Here is a 15,928-nt window from a genome sequence, read left to right as displayed (position 1 = left end):
TTTCTTTAAACCTTGCTCTTAAATATATACAACTGCAGTGAGTAGTTGATAGGCATGATTTATCATCATATGAACTCATAATAGAATTGACCCCACTGCTAAACTCTATTTCAGTAACTCAGGCCTAAGCCCTGAGTGTGGGTGTCACAGTCATTGCCTGGACATGCTTAAGAAAAAATCAGCCTGGCTGGGCATGGCTCAGCAGTTGAGCATCAACCTAGGATCCAGGAGATCGGGGTTCGATTCCTGGTCAGGGCACATGCCCGGGTTGTGGGCTTGATCCCCAGTTGGGGGCGTGCAGGAGGCAGCTGATCAATGACTCTCTCAACATTGATGTTTCTTTCTCTCTCTCTCCCTCTCCCTTCCTCTTTCTGAAATCAATAAAAACACATTAAAAAAAAAAAAAAAAAGAGTAAGAAATTAAAGCCCATGAAGAGGCAGCCTTGCATATTCTATCCTGTAAAATGATAGTAAATCCCAAGAATCAGTGAGAAGTCAAAAGAAAGATTAAAAAGAGTATGAAGAATGAATTGAGCATGTTTACACAAATCAAGTATTATAGCAATAAAACCTAATTCCATGTATATACACCAACAATCTGTGAAACACAATTGTAAGAGTAATCACTGCACTCTAACAATGAGAACAAGCCTTATTAGCTACAAAAGCACTGTTTTAAAAATATATCTGGGAACTGAGGCTGCCAAGAAGCTTAAATGTGTCAAGCCCCTCCCAAAAGAAAAGAGGCCAACATCTGCTTTCATTCCTAGCAAAGTGGCAGGAAGAACAGAAATCCACTATAGAAAGGAGTAAAGAGAAACCAGGAAATTTTTTAAACAAGTTTAATGGCCACATGTGGACTGTCACATGGATTAGAATTCCAAGGAGCCTCAGCCACAGAGTAAGTCTGCACCACCAACCAATTCTTCCCAATGGATTATCACCAAACACACAGGTCGAGTACACCAAAGGCTGGGGGTAGGGCAGGTAGGTTGAGAGGCATCTTCCCTGATGCCTATGGGCACTTCCCCAAGGGTAAGGCAGGAGTCAGAACAAACCTCTTAGGTACTTCAGGCCTCCACCCAAGGCACTGCAGCAGTCTCCAAAAGCTGGGGCAGAGAGAGATGTCGTGAGATATAGAAAGTTCGGGCAGAGGTGAAAGCAAAGAAATCTCCCCAGTAATGCAAAAAGCTGGTAATCTGGCTAAGAACAGAAATCTTCCATTTCAATGAGCTGGTATTAGGCTATGATATGTAAAGAAAGCTTCAGAGTTTTGCCAGGACTCACTCAGATCCCACTTCTGCTGAAGCGAAAGTCCTGATACTGCCCTCAAAACACCTGAAGTCAGTGATTAAATGAATCTAACCAATGCTTTGGCAAAACCCACACCTATTTCAATTATAAATGAGATTGACTCAGCCCACTCACCAGTGGCCTGATAGAAGAGCACGTCCTTTTAAATTACTACAACCTCTACAATTTTTTATATGCAATTACCTGTCATGCAATAAAAAAATTATGAGGCACACAAAAGAGAAGAAAATATAACCCATAGTCAAGAGAAGGAACAACCAAAAGAAGCAGCCCCAGAGATAATATAGATGTTGGAATCATTAGGCAAGGCTTTTAAAATAACTACAAAAATATGTTAAATTATCCAATAGAAAATATGGATCCGAACAGATGAGGAATTTCAGCAGAAGAACGGAAATTGTTTTTTAAACTATATTTAAAAAACTATCTGTAAAATACAGAAATGTTCAAAATAAAAAATAAAATATAAAAAATGACTCAACATAGGATACAACAGAGAAAAGAATCAGTAAACTTGATTCATACTCCAAACTTGAAGACATACTAATATGAATTATTCAAACTGAAATGCAAAGAGGAAAAAAAAAGGAAAAAAATGGAATAAAGTATCCAAATGTATGGGATTCTATACAATAGTATCACATATAAATAAATGGAGTTCCGGGAGAGGAAAGAAAAGGGGACAAAAGAAATAATAAGTGAAAATTTTCTAACCCTGATGAAAGATAGTAATCCACAGATCCAAGAAGCCTTAGCAAACTCCAAGCAGGATAAATATCCAGAAAACCACACCTTGGCATGTCACTGTTCTGCTGTCAAAAACAAAAGATAAAATCGGTTAGGACAAAAACTGACAGAAGGAAATGCTAAAGATAACAGCTAACTTATCAGAAATAAAAGAGGTCATATTTAGGGAAGAACTAAACAAAAGCATTAAGATGGTACCCAACCCTTACCTGAGCCAAATTCCTGAGTGTAAATAATTTTAAGTATCTATTGATGACTGTTTTCCCTTTTGTCTAACAACCTCACCTACAAAAGAATAAACGTACTTCCTTAAAACCCTTAATTTCAATTTTCTTGCCAAGACATAACAACTCTGCCATGAATAAATTATGTGTAACACTGTACTACAAAAAAACACAAAACTCTCCAGGTTACGTAGTAGTTATGGCCCATTAAATAATTGACCATCACTATTATAGAAACCTACAGGAGTCTTTTCTGAATAATTTGGTATCACTTCCCACTAGCTGCAACTGAACACAATAAAACGTAAGTAGTGAACAGTATCCTTCCAAGTTTTATTAGATAAACTCATGTATCCAAAGCCAAGAACCTATAAAACGCAAAATTATTCTAGGTGCTGATGGTTGTTAGGTAACATTCATATATATCGCTTCATATATAGCGCTTTATTTGCTTAAAACATTACTTAAAAAATAAGGAAAAGCTATAAAGAAGTCCTGGTTAGTAAAGAGAACATTCCAGCTCTATCACTAGTTTTCTAAGTAACTAAAAGAAATTTTTTAAAATTTTCTCTGCTTCAATTAATGCATTTGAAAAGGGATGATACTTGATTCTGAATTCATAAGAACTGTGTCAAATAAGACATTAGTAATTATAAATCTTATTAATGTTCATGACTTTACAAAATGAAAAACTGAAACATAAAGAAGCCACTTTTCAGTGTTTTGATATTACCATTATTTCATTAAACAACAAATGTATTACTGAGAGCCTGCTATTTGCCAGGATACAACAGCAAATAAAACAAATGGAGCTGCTGCCCTCGAGGAACTTACACCTGTTGCTCACGCGCACAAATGAATGGGTTAGTGCACTCATGTCAAGAGATCATTAATAAAGTTTTAAAGCAACAAAAATTCCTGTGGGGCCATAGCGGGTTATAAAATGTTCTTGACACCATCTGCTATGCTAATGGGGAGCGTTCAGTGGTGAGGTCCTGACAGCCATTACTGTCATCTATATCACCTATCAACCCCATGGTATTCTACGATGCACAGCATGGCCAGCATTTGGCCAGAAGAAGATGGGACACTTTCTAGATGTTTTCTGAGATGGTGGAGAGCTTGATGCAGTTCTGAATAGAATGGTTGAGAAAAGATGGGATGCTTATATGTTTTAAGGGCAGAACCTTCTGCTAGATAATAAAGGATTTCCAATCTGTAAAGGAGAAATTCTTGGAAATGGCTCTTTCGTTTATGGGGACAGTCCTCTGTTCCACCTTCAAGGTAAACATAACCTCAGTTCCACTGACTACCAATTATTCATCAGTTACAGCAAGTCCTAGAAATATGCCAATTTTGTTCAATATTGTTCATTATAATTGATAAGATGCCATAGGAACTTAATTCTTGTTTATGGTAAAATTGGCTTCATTATCCATTTTGCTTAAAGTCACAGAACCTATCAACAAGGACATCAGGTGGGGACTTACTGTGTTTCAGAGGGGATTAGCCAAGAAGGAAGGAAAGAAGAGGGGTAGAGAGGGATAAGGAGTGGTGGGAGGGAAAAAATACATGTGGCTTTTTAAAAAAATCACCAATAGACTTTCTAGCGATAGGAAATTTAAGAATTTTCCCACATTCTCAAGTGTTTCAGCTCTAGTAACATCTCCAGACTGTCCATGGTGACAGCACAGAACTGAGGCAGTCAAATGCAAGATCTGAGCAGACCTCCCTTTGCCTCCCGGGATGCTCCTGAAAACAGGAACCTCCCCTGCCCTCCCAGCTCGTCTCCTTTCTCCCCTTGTGATCAAGAGACTATAAATTGTCAATATTTCTGGACCAAAGAGTTTATTTTAAAATTTTCAACTTGACAATAGCAGGCTGTGTGTGTGTGTGCGTGTGTGTCTGTGTGTGTGAAGAGAGAGAAACTGATAATGCTCACTGCTCTTTTCCCACTGCAATTCTGAGATGTGAGATGAGGACAGTGCAGTGAGTCTTTGATGAGCCAGCCCCTCAAAGAGCAGCGAGCTGTCTCGGTAACACTGTGACCAGCGTCCTCCCTTCCCTCTTACATACAGCTGTGACATGCTGTCACTTTGCATCCATACCCCATATGGCAAATGAAAGATGCCAAAACACAAACAGCCCTGCCCTACTTGGGGAACAGCAGAGTTGCATCAGGTACGCTCCCAGTAGCAATCTTTGCTGTCTTCATGGTTCTGAGATGGTAGCTCCAAACATGGATGTGAAATCCAGTCCTCACTTCTTGTAGGCTTGCTCAGGGCTCTTTCTCAGGGTCTGGGTGAGGATGGTCCCCAGACACCCCTGCGGGACCCCACACTGAAGGGGCAAGAGTGAAGCCACTCCTCAGTCATTTAAAGGTCTTTATTCTAACCACAGACTACCCAGTTCTGCATTTTTCCAGCCCTAATAAGCTATCACTGTCATGCCTGCTTATTAACCACATATCTCCTCCTTCAGGGGCTCAGAGAAGGGCAATCAGAGTCCTCGAAAGGCTATATCTAACCTTTCTTCTAATCACAGACATGGTTTATTGACCACTTGCTATTATGTACCTCACACTGTACTAAGTACACATTTTCATTTAACCCTCACAGCATTTAACGGTAGATATTATTAATCCCATTTAATAGTTTGGGAAACTGGGACTTTAAAAAGTCAAATAATTTGCCCAAGGTCATGCTTCTAGTAAGAATCTTGGGCTCTGTCCATCCAAAATCCATGCCTGTAACCACTGTTCTATATGGAGGAAGAGGGCACAGAGGGCCAGAAGGGGCGCTGGCTCTGCAGTCAGAAGCCCTGCCACTGATCACTGTGTAACCTCAGGTGGTTGTTTAACTTCTCCAAGCCCCTGTCACTTCATCTTCAGTGTGGGAATGACTTCCACCCTGCCTTTCTCCCAGCGTTGAAGACAGTAACAACACTTGTTGCTGCATTCCAGAGAGTTCATTCCCCTTGGACAGACTTCCCCACCCATCTGTTCAGGTTGGGAATGAGAAGTGGGTAAGAGCAGAGTGGCAGGATAAGAGGTCCAAAACTAACTGCAGAAGTTATGTGTATTCTTTTCAAATTTTGAATTTGCCTTTGTGTAACTGTATGGCGAAGCATGGAGTCTAATGTTTGAAAATGAATTCTATTAACATTACAGTTATCTAGGCATGAAATTAATAATCAAAATAGGCAACCACACAGTATGTGCTCAGTAAATAACTAAAGGAAGGACAGAGGAAGGCAGGCAGTGAGGAGACAAAGCTAGCATTTTCTCTTGATCACTTTAATCTTTTAGCCTGTTTGCATTTCATTACCTATGCATGTAACTAATTCGTTCTCTGAGTCTCTATTAAATTAATTTAGCCAAAGTTATTTATTTTCACTTTTTGTTTGCAATGATAAAGAACTTAAAGAGCAATACAGTGACAAATATTCTTTGCCAAGCCATAATATTCTATAGTCTGAACAGCCAGCCCTATCATTTTCTCAACTGAGGCATTATGCTAGGAGGATGGGCCTACTTTCTTGAAATTTCAAATTGCCTGATTGACACTCATGGAGACCAAACATGCAGGTGCAGGCGTGCACGCGCGCACGCCCCCCCCCCCCCACACACACAGAGCTGATATAAAAATGAAGCTGCCAGCAGCAGCTAATAAAACCCCAGTGCACATGTTGATTCCTCCAGCCATTGGTTAACACAATGCTGATGCAGAAACAGATCTGTGACAGCCTGTTAGCAAGGACTTTGGGGAACTCTTGGAAGACATGAACAGAGATAAAGAAGAGAAAATGAATTGATGATGGTTTGGTTAAAAGCAATGTTTGAATGAAGAAAATAAAAGATGGTAAGTAATAATTGGTGGTGGGGGACCCCTAGCCATATGGTGGAGATTTGGAAAAATGAAATACTCATTCTACATGAAAGACACTTGTGGCTGACACTCTGCAACACAATCCCAAAATTAACCCGTTTTCTCCACTCTTAACATTGCTAAAAAGGGCAAAAATGCCAATATAGGTCCCTTCAAAACTTTTTAAACATCAGGAACACAGTGAATACCCTCCATCTAGACAACCACCTGTAATGAAAGCTACCATTAGAAGGATGGCATTTCTGTGCAACCAACCACATGGCATCATCTTTCCAAAGCATGAATTTGTCTCAGAATGCAAACTCACCCAGCATGTCCTGCCCCTTCCTCAGTTCCCTGGGTCTGTAAGGACTAGGGTGGCCCCCAATGGGGACAGCAGCAGAAGAAATGGAGCATTTCTCCTGCCACTCCTAAAGCCTGACCACAACCTTCCCCCCTGCCATACCCAGGTCCCCCGACAGACTCCACCAATTAGTCTCAATTGTGCACAAAAGTGAAACCGCTAGGAGAGACCTGGAAATTTTACATAGTCAGAAATGGAGAGTTTGTGAGTGAAAAAACCTGGAGGAGGGAAGTAGCTTAGAATGAGCTCTCTCTCCTCACCTGTTCTAACTCAATCCCGTTAAAATGGTTCGTCATATTCAGATATAAAGTGTTTCCCCAGAGAGTCAGAGGGCCTTAAGTAAATATTATTACATTGTTATACTGTCAAGAGGTCATTCCTTTCTGATTGAGACAGCATTCTGAATATCAAATTCCAGGCACAAAATCAACGCCGATTAATACTAATCAGAAACAAAAGTAAAGAAACAGAGAAGGTTTTAATTAACCCTATGCAATAGAAGCAGATGAAAAGGGTATCATGCCCCATCGCCACCAGGACATGGGAAGCACAAGGAACGCCCAGGAATATATAGCTTTTTCAATTCTGGAGGGAAGTAGCTACAACTTTCATTGAGCATAAGATACCAGGAATTACGTAAGCAGCAGCTGCATTGCAAATGTTGGGCCCAATAAGAGCAATTGAAATTGATTCTGGAACAAGGTTAAACTGCTTTACCTAATACCATTAATAAATAAGAAGATCTTTCATTAGTTGGCAGGAGGATAGTTGCTACCGGCCAATTTCATTTTCCTGAAGACAGCAAAGACTCACGCGCACTTTTTTCCAGATAAAAGCGCTCAAGTCCCAAAGCACTGCTTCTGGAACGAGAAAGTCGCCGGCAGGGCCACACTTTTCCTGACCAGGTCTGAAGTCTCCTTTCACCTGGTCCCAAATACCGACGAGAGGGAAAAGTGTTTGTTTGGAACACTTTCCGTTGAAACTTTTTAAAAAGTGAACAGTTCAGAAACATCGTGGTCAATCAGAAATTGTTGTTCAGGAGTGAACATCTGAGGGGAATGAAATTACCCTTCCAGGCCAGGCTGGGTGGCCTACACTTGGAAACCTAAAAATAACCAAGGTTCTTCATTACTCAGCAAAGGTATGGGTAAGATTTAGTCAACTGAGCCTAGCAAGATGCCCTACGGTCTCTGAGCAAGAAACGAAGTCTTTCTATTTAATGCCCCTTCCCACAGGCCACACCTGGGCTGGTTTGCTAGTCTCCAAACTCAACAGGGACAGCGCCCAGAACCAGGCACCTGCGGGGTGCCACCGGCCGCTGGGGCAGCGCCCCCTCCCCTCCCAGAGCCCGGCCCAGAGCTGCACTGTCTCGGGGCCCAGAAGCAAACAGACCTTCAAAAGAGAGAGAGGGCTGCATTATATAACAATATTCGGTAGATAAGGCTTCTGGAAAACGAAAGTACCGAGGGGAGGGGCGGGAGCGGGGGCAGGCGCGGGGAGCCCGGCGTGGGGAGCTTTCGCCGCCACTTACTCGAAGGCGAAGAAGAGCCCGCTGGTGACCAGGATCAGGACGAGCGTCAGGTAGAAGACCCCCGTCTGCCGGGCCATCATGATCCTCCCGTTGCAGAAGAACTTGTTCCTTCCCGGGAAAACCTCCCATTTCCTCCGGGCCGCGGTTTTCTTCTTGTGGGGCGACTCCATGGGGGAGGAGCTGTGGGTGCTGATCTGGCTGTACTCGCAGTCTTTCATGGGCCCGCCGCTGCCGGGAGGCATCCACGAGGGCAGCCGGCGCGGGGCGCGCGGCCCCAGGAGCCCCCCGGCCGCGCGGGCCCCGCCGAGCCACGGCCGCCCCTCGAGCCCCGGCGCCGCGGCCCCTAAGCGGGATCCGAGCTCGGCCACAACTTTGCGGAGGACGCCCAGGTGAAGCCCTCGGGGAGCCCAGCTGTCATAGCCGGCTCCCCTCCCGGGAGGGACGGTGCTCGCCCGCAGCCCGCGGCGGTCCTCAGTCGCTTCCAGCCCGCGCGCCGGGGCTCCGGGGCCCCGCGGGGCTGCCTGGCGGGCTCCGGGCTCGCGGCGCGTCCGCCCCCTCGCACAACCCCGCCGCCCCCGGCCCGCCGGCCGCGCCCGGGCTCCGGCCCGCCGATCCGCAAGCGCTGCGCCCGGAGGGAACACGAGGCGGCGGCCGCGGCGCCGGCTGGCTCGGGAGCCACTTCTGCGCTTCGGCCAGGTTTATTCTAATCCTTCCTCCCGGCGGCGGATCTTCCCCAGGAGACAGATGGAAACTGGGAGGCCGCTCGCGGCACCGGCAACCCCTCCCAGGGGTGGGGACACCGAGCACGTTATTCTATCAGGAGCGGGCTCGGCGACAGCCCCGGTGCTGCTCTCGCGGCGACCCCGCGCCGGCGCGCCCGGCGGCTGAGCCGAGTCCGCGGCCCCCGCGCGGGCTGCGGGGCTGCGGGGCTGCTGGGGCCGAGGGTCGCGGCGGCGGCTCGGGCTGCGCGCAGGGGCTCCCTGGCTCCTTACTGCCTGCCCCGCAGGAGCCCGGCCGGCGCGAGGAGGGCCCGGGGGGCGGCGGAGCGCGTCTCAGGGCCGCGGGCCGAGCGCCTCTGACACTTGTTTGCGAGGCTCAGCCCGGCGCGCGCGCGGCGCTCCGAGCGGGTGCGGGTCCGCCTCCTGCCGGCCGGGTGGGCGGCGGCCCGCGCCGCTCCCGCCCGGCTCCTCCTTCCGCTCCTCCTCCCCCGCGAAGCCCTGCACCGGTTCGGGCCCGCCCCGCGCGACCCCAGGAAAGGCGCGGGGCTCCTCCGGCGTCGCCCGAGGACAGCGCGGCCCCGCAGCGGCGTCCGCGCCCCGTTTCTGCCCGGGTGTTATCCCCGGCAGCAGCTGCCGCCTCGGAACACGCTCGCTCGCGCGCGCACAGCAACACGCAAACCCATTCTTGCGACTCCGGGGCTCTGAGGACCCCGCACGGGGAGGTGACCCTCCCGGGCCTGCTCGGGCCCTTCCTCTTCCTCCCCCAGCGGGGCGCGTGGTCGAGTAGCGGGTGGCTTTCCTGCTGCTTGGGAAGGGGGTGGGGGGCCCGGCCACGGGATGGGGAAGGACAGCACGAGACAGGCCGGACCCCGGGGTGGGGGCTGCGGGCAGGGGTCTCGGGCCGGGTTCCCCGGATTCCCGCGGGGAGCGGAGGAGAGCGGAGCGGTCTGGGTCGCTTCCGGCCCCGGCCCCTGCCTCCCGTCGGGAGGACAAGCCCAGCGGCTTGTTCTGCGTGGGCTGCAGCCTCCTGGCCCTTTCTTTCTCACTTCAACGACACGGGCGCTCACAGTTTGCTCGCTTTATTTCTCTGCTTTCCCCTCGAGTCCCCGCGGCCGCAGAGGGACCGCCCGCGCGTGCTCGCCCCGCCCCACAGTTCGGGCCGACAGGCTCCTGCGCTCGCGCCCCGTCCGGCTTTGCCGCGGGGTCTGAGCCCGCAGCGGGTGGGCGCAGCCCGTGGGAAGCGGAAAGCGAAGGCAGCGGGGCGCCGGCGCTCGGCTCTCTGAGCCCCGCTTTACTTGCACGGCCCGCTGGGATGTGTAGTTCTTCCTCTCGCCGCCCTGCTCCGCCAGGAACGCGACTTGGGAACCAAACAACTACAAGTCCCTGCATCCCCCGCGAGGAGGGCGGGAGAGACGCGGGGCTGGGCTTTGCTGGTGCTCGGCGGTTGGAGACGGGAACTAACAAAGGGAGCGGTGGGCACGGCTGTGCCTCCTCCGCGCTGGCATTTTCCACATTACGCACGTTCCTGTGCAATGGGTAAAGGTACATTCTGCACTGCGACCCTGCGAGGCACTGCCGTATCCAGCTTCGGGAACGCTCAACTGCTTGCCCGCGACCACAAAGGCAGAGAGGGGGTAGAACCCCAAACCCCGAGAATTCCCCCCACTAAGCGCTGCCTCGGTGAGCTGTGCCAAAGGGAGAAGAGACTGGTTTAATCAAAAGAGAAGAAGAACTGGGGCCAGGTGGGAAGAGCTTCCTAGGAAGGAAAACGTGGTGGGGGTGGCAATCGGAGAATGACACAGGTTATAAGGAGTTATGAATAAAAAATGGGATTTACAAGTGTTCATTCCAAAGCAGGCAGGTTAGGGGAATAGGTAGGATCTTATACAATCAGAATTGAGTTCCAATGGTTTTAGATATTGCATGATGGATGAGCATATTATGGGGACAATTAAGTACTTTTTGGCTGCACTATTTTAAAAAAAATAAAAAACAACTGGCAAGCCTCAGACATTTCAAGTGAAAGCTCATATGCTTTCCCAATCCTTTAGTTCATAGGATCAACGGGATGTTATTCGATTTATTCTGAGCACTTTTCTTGGGGTGTCCAATCAATATATTTGATCTATTGACGTGATGGCTTAAAAAAAAGACTCTCATTCCTGTTGTCAATTAAAACCTAATTTTTCTGGCATTGTGATTATGCTTTTTAAAAGTCTTTCCCTGTTAGAGATACGTATTAAAGTATTTGCATGTGCTTTAAAATACTCCAGCCCACCCATTCCCCCAGAACATGACAGTATAGATGAAACAATATTGGCAAACTGTTGAAAATTGTTAGTTGTCTACTGCAGCAAATTACCACAAATTTAGCAGCTTAAAACAATACAGATTTATTACCTCAGTTTCTGTGGGTCAGGTGTCCAGGCACCTGGGGTTCTCTGCTCAGGGTCCCACACTTGCCAGCAAGGTGTTGCCCAGGCTGCCTTCTCATCTGGAGCTTAACTGGAAAAGAATCAGTTTTCACACTCACTCTGGTCACTGGCAGAATTCATCTCCTTGCACCTACAGGGCTGAAGACCCTGGCTTTTTGCTGGCTGTCAGCTGGAGACTGCCCTCCACTCCTGGAGAGCACCTGGAGTTCACTGTCAGTGGGCTTTCCCAGCATGGCCACTTGACTTCAACCAGCCAGCAAGGCGAGTCCCCAGAGTGAGTAAGCTAGCAAGATGGAATCTTACATAACACAAAATAATCACACAGAGGTGACATCAAATGTGCCATATTCTATTGGTGAGAAAGCCAGTCACAGGTTTCCCACACACTCAGGGGAGGGAATTATATACACAAGGGTATGGACACTAGGCTGAGGGGGCCACTCTAGGGTGTGTCCACCACAGTATGCTATTCTTATCTACTACATCTACTTATGTTTATATTTGAAATTTTCTTAATAAAGAGAAATGAATTATTTCTTTTTAATTATATCTGAGTTTCCCATTACAAGTAAGTTTTTAGATAAGCTGATATGATTGTTTGCAGTTGTCTCCTAGGAGCACCTGTTTCTTCCCACCCCATGTTTACTCAGAACTTCGGCAGTTAGTTCATGTAGGATACATACCTAAAGAAGTTCACTAGAACCTGGTGTGAAAGCCACAGATTTTAGCTCACCACCTAAAAACTATACGCACGGTAGAGTTTATTCATTCATTTCACATTTGTTTGGGGACCTAGGCCATAGAAACGGACTCCAGGACTGTGATAATTTGGATGGGCAGAGGAAAAAGGCTTAGGATCTCAGGGAAATGGGAATGGTGGAAAAACATGCTGTCTAGTTGGAGTAGACTGGACTTGGGAGGGATTCCAGAAAACACCACCAGGATACTCGGGAAGTGAGACCAGGAGGAGAAGGAACCTGTGGTTACTGGGATGAGCAAGTTACACTGCGGGCAGCTAAAGCTCAGATCCTCTGGGAAGTGCCCCAGAACCTGCCCCTTGGTTATTCCACCTGAGGGGCCAGGAAGCTGGACTTTATCCACCAACCTGTCTGTTATCAGTTGAGAGCTCTTTCCGGGAGCATTAACTCTTTATCTTCTTTACATGACCACCCTCCTAACGCTACCAAAGGCATGGCCACCAGGAGCACTCAGAGCACCTGGCTGACCCTCCCTTGACAGTCGACAGGATCTTTGATTCCAGTGGGTCTTTCCCTGTTGTCATCTGACTCAGGGGCCACTGACAACAGGGGTTATGTTATCAACGAAATTAGAGCTTTATACCTTTCATCTGAACAGCTCAAAGCATTCCACAGACCCACCTGGGTAATTCTCAGAATGCCTCCAGGCCGTCAAGAGGAAGTATGGGCTTATCCCTGGTGCAGGAGGAAGATACTCAGATCCCAGGACACTGTGTGATTTATATACCTTTAGGGGCCAGGACAAGTATGTGCCCAGTGTGGTCAAAGTACGTAGAGGTCAAAGGGACATGGTCTTAGAAGGAGAACTTTGAAATCTCCAGAAAGGGATTACTTCAGAGAGTTCTGAGACGGCAGGAAGTGACACCAACATTCCTCAGAAAACCAGACACCTGAATTCCCTCCAACCCAGAGGGCTGGCTCCCATTTTCACATGTGCTCAGCACATCTGGGAACATCTTGTATCACAGCATGTAAGGTGTTTAAAGGAATAAACAGCACTACAAGAAAAATTGGATGAGACAGAAAAAAATTTAATCCAAAATTTTCTTGTAATTTTCTCAAGTGACTTTTTCTTGCCTTTTCTATCACTAAAAAATTACTTTTTAGTACTTTTATAAACATAATACATGTGCGTTGAAAAAAAATTTTTTTAATTATATTACACATAAATATTTTAAATGGAAAGTTCAAGTTCCATCATCTTAATCAGTAACCTTTTGCTGACCGTCCTTCTGTAACTCGTTTACGCCCACATACACACACACACATCTACCTATATCATTTGACAAAAATGGAATTGTATTATGCATGCTTTCACCCTGTATGCTCTTTTTATATATAATCATAGTATTTTTCCCCTTAATCCCCCACCCCCACTCTTTACCAAGTAACTGATGTTAACAACTTGGTCTATGCCCTTCTCCAGGCTAATATAGTTATAGGCAAATATATATACATCCCATATTCCAATTTTATCCATTGTCCTAACAATGTCCTTTATAGTCAGTTTTTCCCAGTTCAGGATCATACATGGCACCTAGACATTAGGTGCCTTGAGTATCCTTCAATATGGAACAGTACCCCCTTCCCCTTTCTTTTAGTTTCTTGCTTTGGATATTTTAGAAGAGTACAGGCCATTTACTTTGTACAGCGTCACTAAGTTTGGGTTTGTCTGGCATTTCTTCACAGTAAAACCCAGGAGGTTTCAGCCACGTGCATGCCAGCAGCGTCGCTGAAGCCACAGAATACTTGCCTGGGTCAGGCCGCTGCTTCTCCTAGGCCCCCAGTCCCTCGCACACTGATAAGAGCATTTTTGAAGAAGCATATCCCTACTGCTTCTAGCTGCAGGTGCTGGATAAATCTGGAATGTGCCTGAAGCCCAAGCCGAAGCCGACACCCAAGTACAGACAGTTGTGAATTAAGAAACAAAAAACTATACGCTGGGTTTTCGAGAAGCGAAAATTATGAAGAGGTACAAGGCTCTCAAAGTATTTTGCTGATGGCTTATCAGACGTGCACCAGAGCAGCAAACATAATGGTAGAAGGGGATGGTCCCTAGCAGTGATGAGAAACAATTCTACTAAAATCACACCTGGGCAGGAGACCCCAGAGTCCAGCTCTGAGTTCCCCAAGGCTGGTTCCAGAGGCGGGAGCCCAGCCTCTGTTTTCAGAACACCTACATCTGGACAGTCAACACCCACATGCTCCTCAAAGGACATGTGCAAAACAGAAACATTTATCTCAACCAAAAATGCTGCTTAGAAAGAATTCCAAAAAGAGTCCACAGTGGATTTTGGAAATTTCTCGTCTCCTCTGTAAAGAATGGATTTTAAGAAACGTCTAATGCTACTTCTGAACTAAAGATACACAGTGAAACATTTGACGTCTATTTATTCTCTGAATACCAGGCCCAAGAACAGACTTTTCTTGGCATCTTTGGCATTTATGGGAAATAAAATCCTTGTTGAATGAGTAACTGAAACCCACCTACCTCAAAGGTTGGTTGTGAGATCAAAAAATGTGTGGCAGTGCCTTGTAAATAGTAAATTCATATGCAGGCATTAATCGTACTTACTCTCCCTTTCCTCAGCAGTTTCACTGTTCATATCATTTTCTTTCAGAAGAAAATTGAGACCTTTCTCAGAGTGTCAACTTACCCATGAGCAAGCAGTTCACTGTTGAAGCTTAGGAGAAGGTGGTAGTTTAAGAATAAAATCAGGAGGGGACAAGACAGACTTATTCAAATTGATGTTTTTCTACCAAACGAAGCTTAATTACAATCCCTCTATGGATAAGTAAGAGAGGCACATTTGGTGAGCACTGTTTAATACAGAAAATGAATTTATATTTTTCATTCAATGCACATTCAAATGAAATTCCTGGTCAATATTTTCTATGTAAACCTATGACTGATACTTGAATCTTTTCATACTTCCATTTAAAGATAAAATTTGAGCAGTCTGGATTTAGATTAGTGTCCTCAACCCCTTCCCCTTGCCTAGTGCCAAATTCAGTAGACAGTGTTGATGATAATGAAAAACCAGTTGAAATAATAGCAAATGCTGGTGAGGAGGTGAGATAGCGGGACTCTGGTCCACTGCATTCATCTAGTGCAGTCAGAACAGGCAGGGACAAGCACACCCACTGAAGCAATGTGCTTTTTAGTAGTAAAAAGAATTAAAATTTGAAATAACATGTCTATTAGTTGAAGACTTGATAAACTATAGATTATTCATACAATGAAATATTATACAGAATGAAATGGGAAAATTGGAACTATAAGAATAGAGATGTAAATTTCAAAAAAAAAAGATATAAAATGAAAAAAGAAATTTGCAGAAGGTTGCATACATATGTTCTTATATGAATGATAACAGGGTCTATTATTTGTGGTTATGTACATGTATGCCAAATTTTTAAAAAAACCCAAAGAATGCCAGACGGAAAATTCAGGCTCTTTGTTCTCTCTGAAAAGGAAGGAGGGAGGGAAAAAGAAAAAGGAGGGCCAGCGTTTAAGCTGTGTGATCGACACGGAGGATTATTATATTTTAATAGCTAAACTTTTTTATAACTCGGCAATCTTTGTATTTTTTGAAGCACGGGATTATCTTTTCACTTCCATACCCCAATGTGTTTAGAAATGAATAAAAGCATTTTCAAATAATGTTTGCCCAGATAAATATCTGTCCTTTAGAAACCACCCAGTGTAAGGGGATTTTCCCTTTCACCGTCCTTACTCTGTAGTCGGCCAGCCCCTTTCTGTCGGCCACTGACAGGGAGGTCTGCATCCCCTCACCGAGCTACAGGCAGCACTTCAGCAGCGGTGACCCGAGGGGTGGGCAAAGTGTGAGCCGTCAGCAGGGTTAGAAGGAGCGCCTGGGAAGGAAGAAAGGCACGTCTCACTCACCAGTGCGGTGTAAATAGGGTAAAGAGCTCAGTTATATATTAATATTTGTTGGGACCCCTGAGA

The 15,928-nt window shown here is 46.1% G+C and overlaps 1 protein-coding gene and 1 long non-coding RNA gene across 5 annotated transcripts in view; one reads left to right on the top strand and one right to left on the bottom strand.

Annotated features, from left to right (window-relative positions):
* ZDHHC14 (zDHHC palmitoyltransferase 14) overlaps positions 1 to 9,168 on the bottom strand; it is a 151,088-nt gene extending 141,920 nt beyond the window's left edge. For 3 of the 4 annotated variants that reach the window (XM_081139898.1, XM_081139900.1, XM_081139901.1), the window contains exon 1: positions 8,047 to 9,168. In XM_081139898.1, the coding sequence (XP_080996024.1) occupies positions 8,047 to 8,288 (242 nt within the window). In that variant the 5' untranslated portion in view covers positions 8,289 to 9,168. Of the gene's footprint in view, positions 1 to 2,028; positions 2,124 to 8,046 lie in introns of all 4 variants that reach the window. The other variant, XM_081139899.1, reaches the window with a different exon arrangement.
* Positions 9,169 to 10,172: 1,004 nt separating this feature from the next.
* Positions 10,173 to 15,614, top strand: LOC308558321. Its single transcript, XR_013998981.1, has 3 exons — positions 10,173 to 10,445; positions 11,337 to 11,474; positions 13,648 to 15,614. It is a non-coding gene; the product is annotated as an uncharacterized lncRNA (long non-coding RNA).
* The last annotated feature ends 314 nt before the right edge of the window (positions 15,615 to 15,928 follow it).

Source organism: Miniopterus schreibersii, assembly GCF_964146895.1.
Source record: "Miniopterus schreibersii genome assembly, chromosome: 6".
NCBI classification, from domain to species: Eukaryota; Metazoa; Chordata; class Mammalia; order Chiroptera; family Miniopteridae; genus Miniopterus; species Miniopterus schreibersii.
Note: the sequence above shows the minus strand (reverse complement) of the source record. Positions and strands in the feature narration are given on the sequence as shown.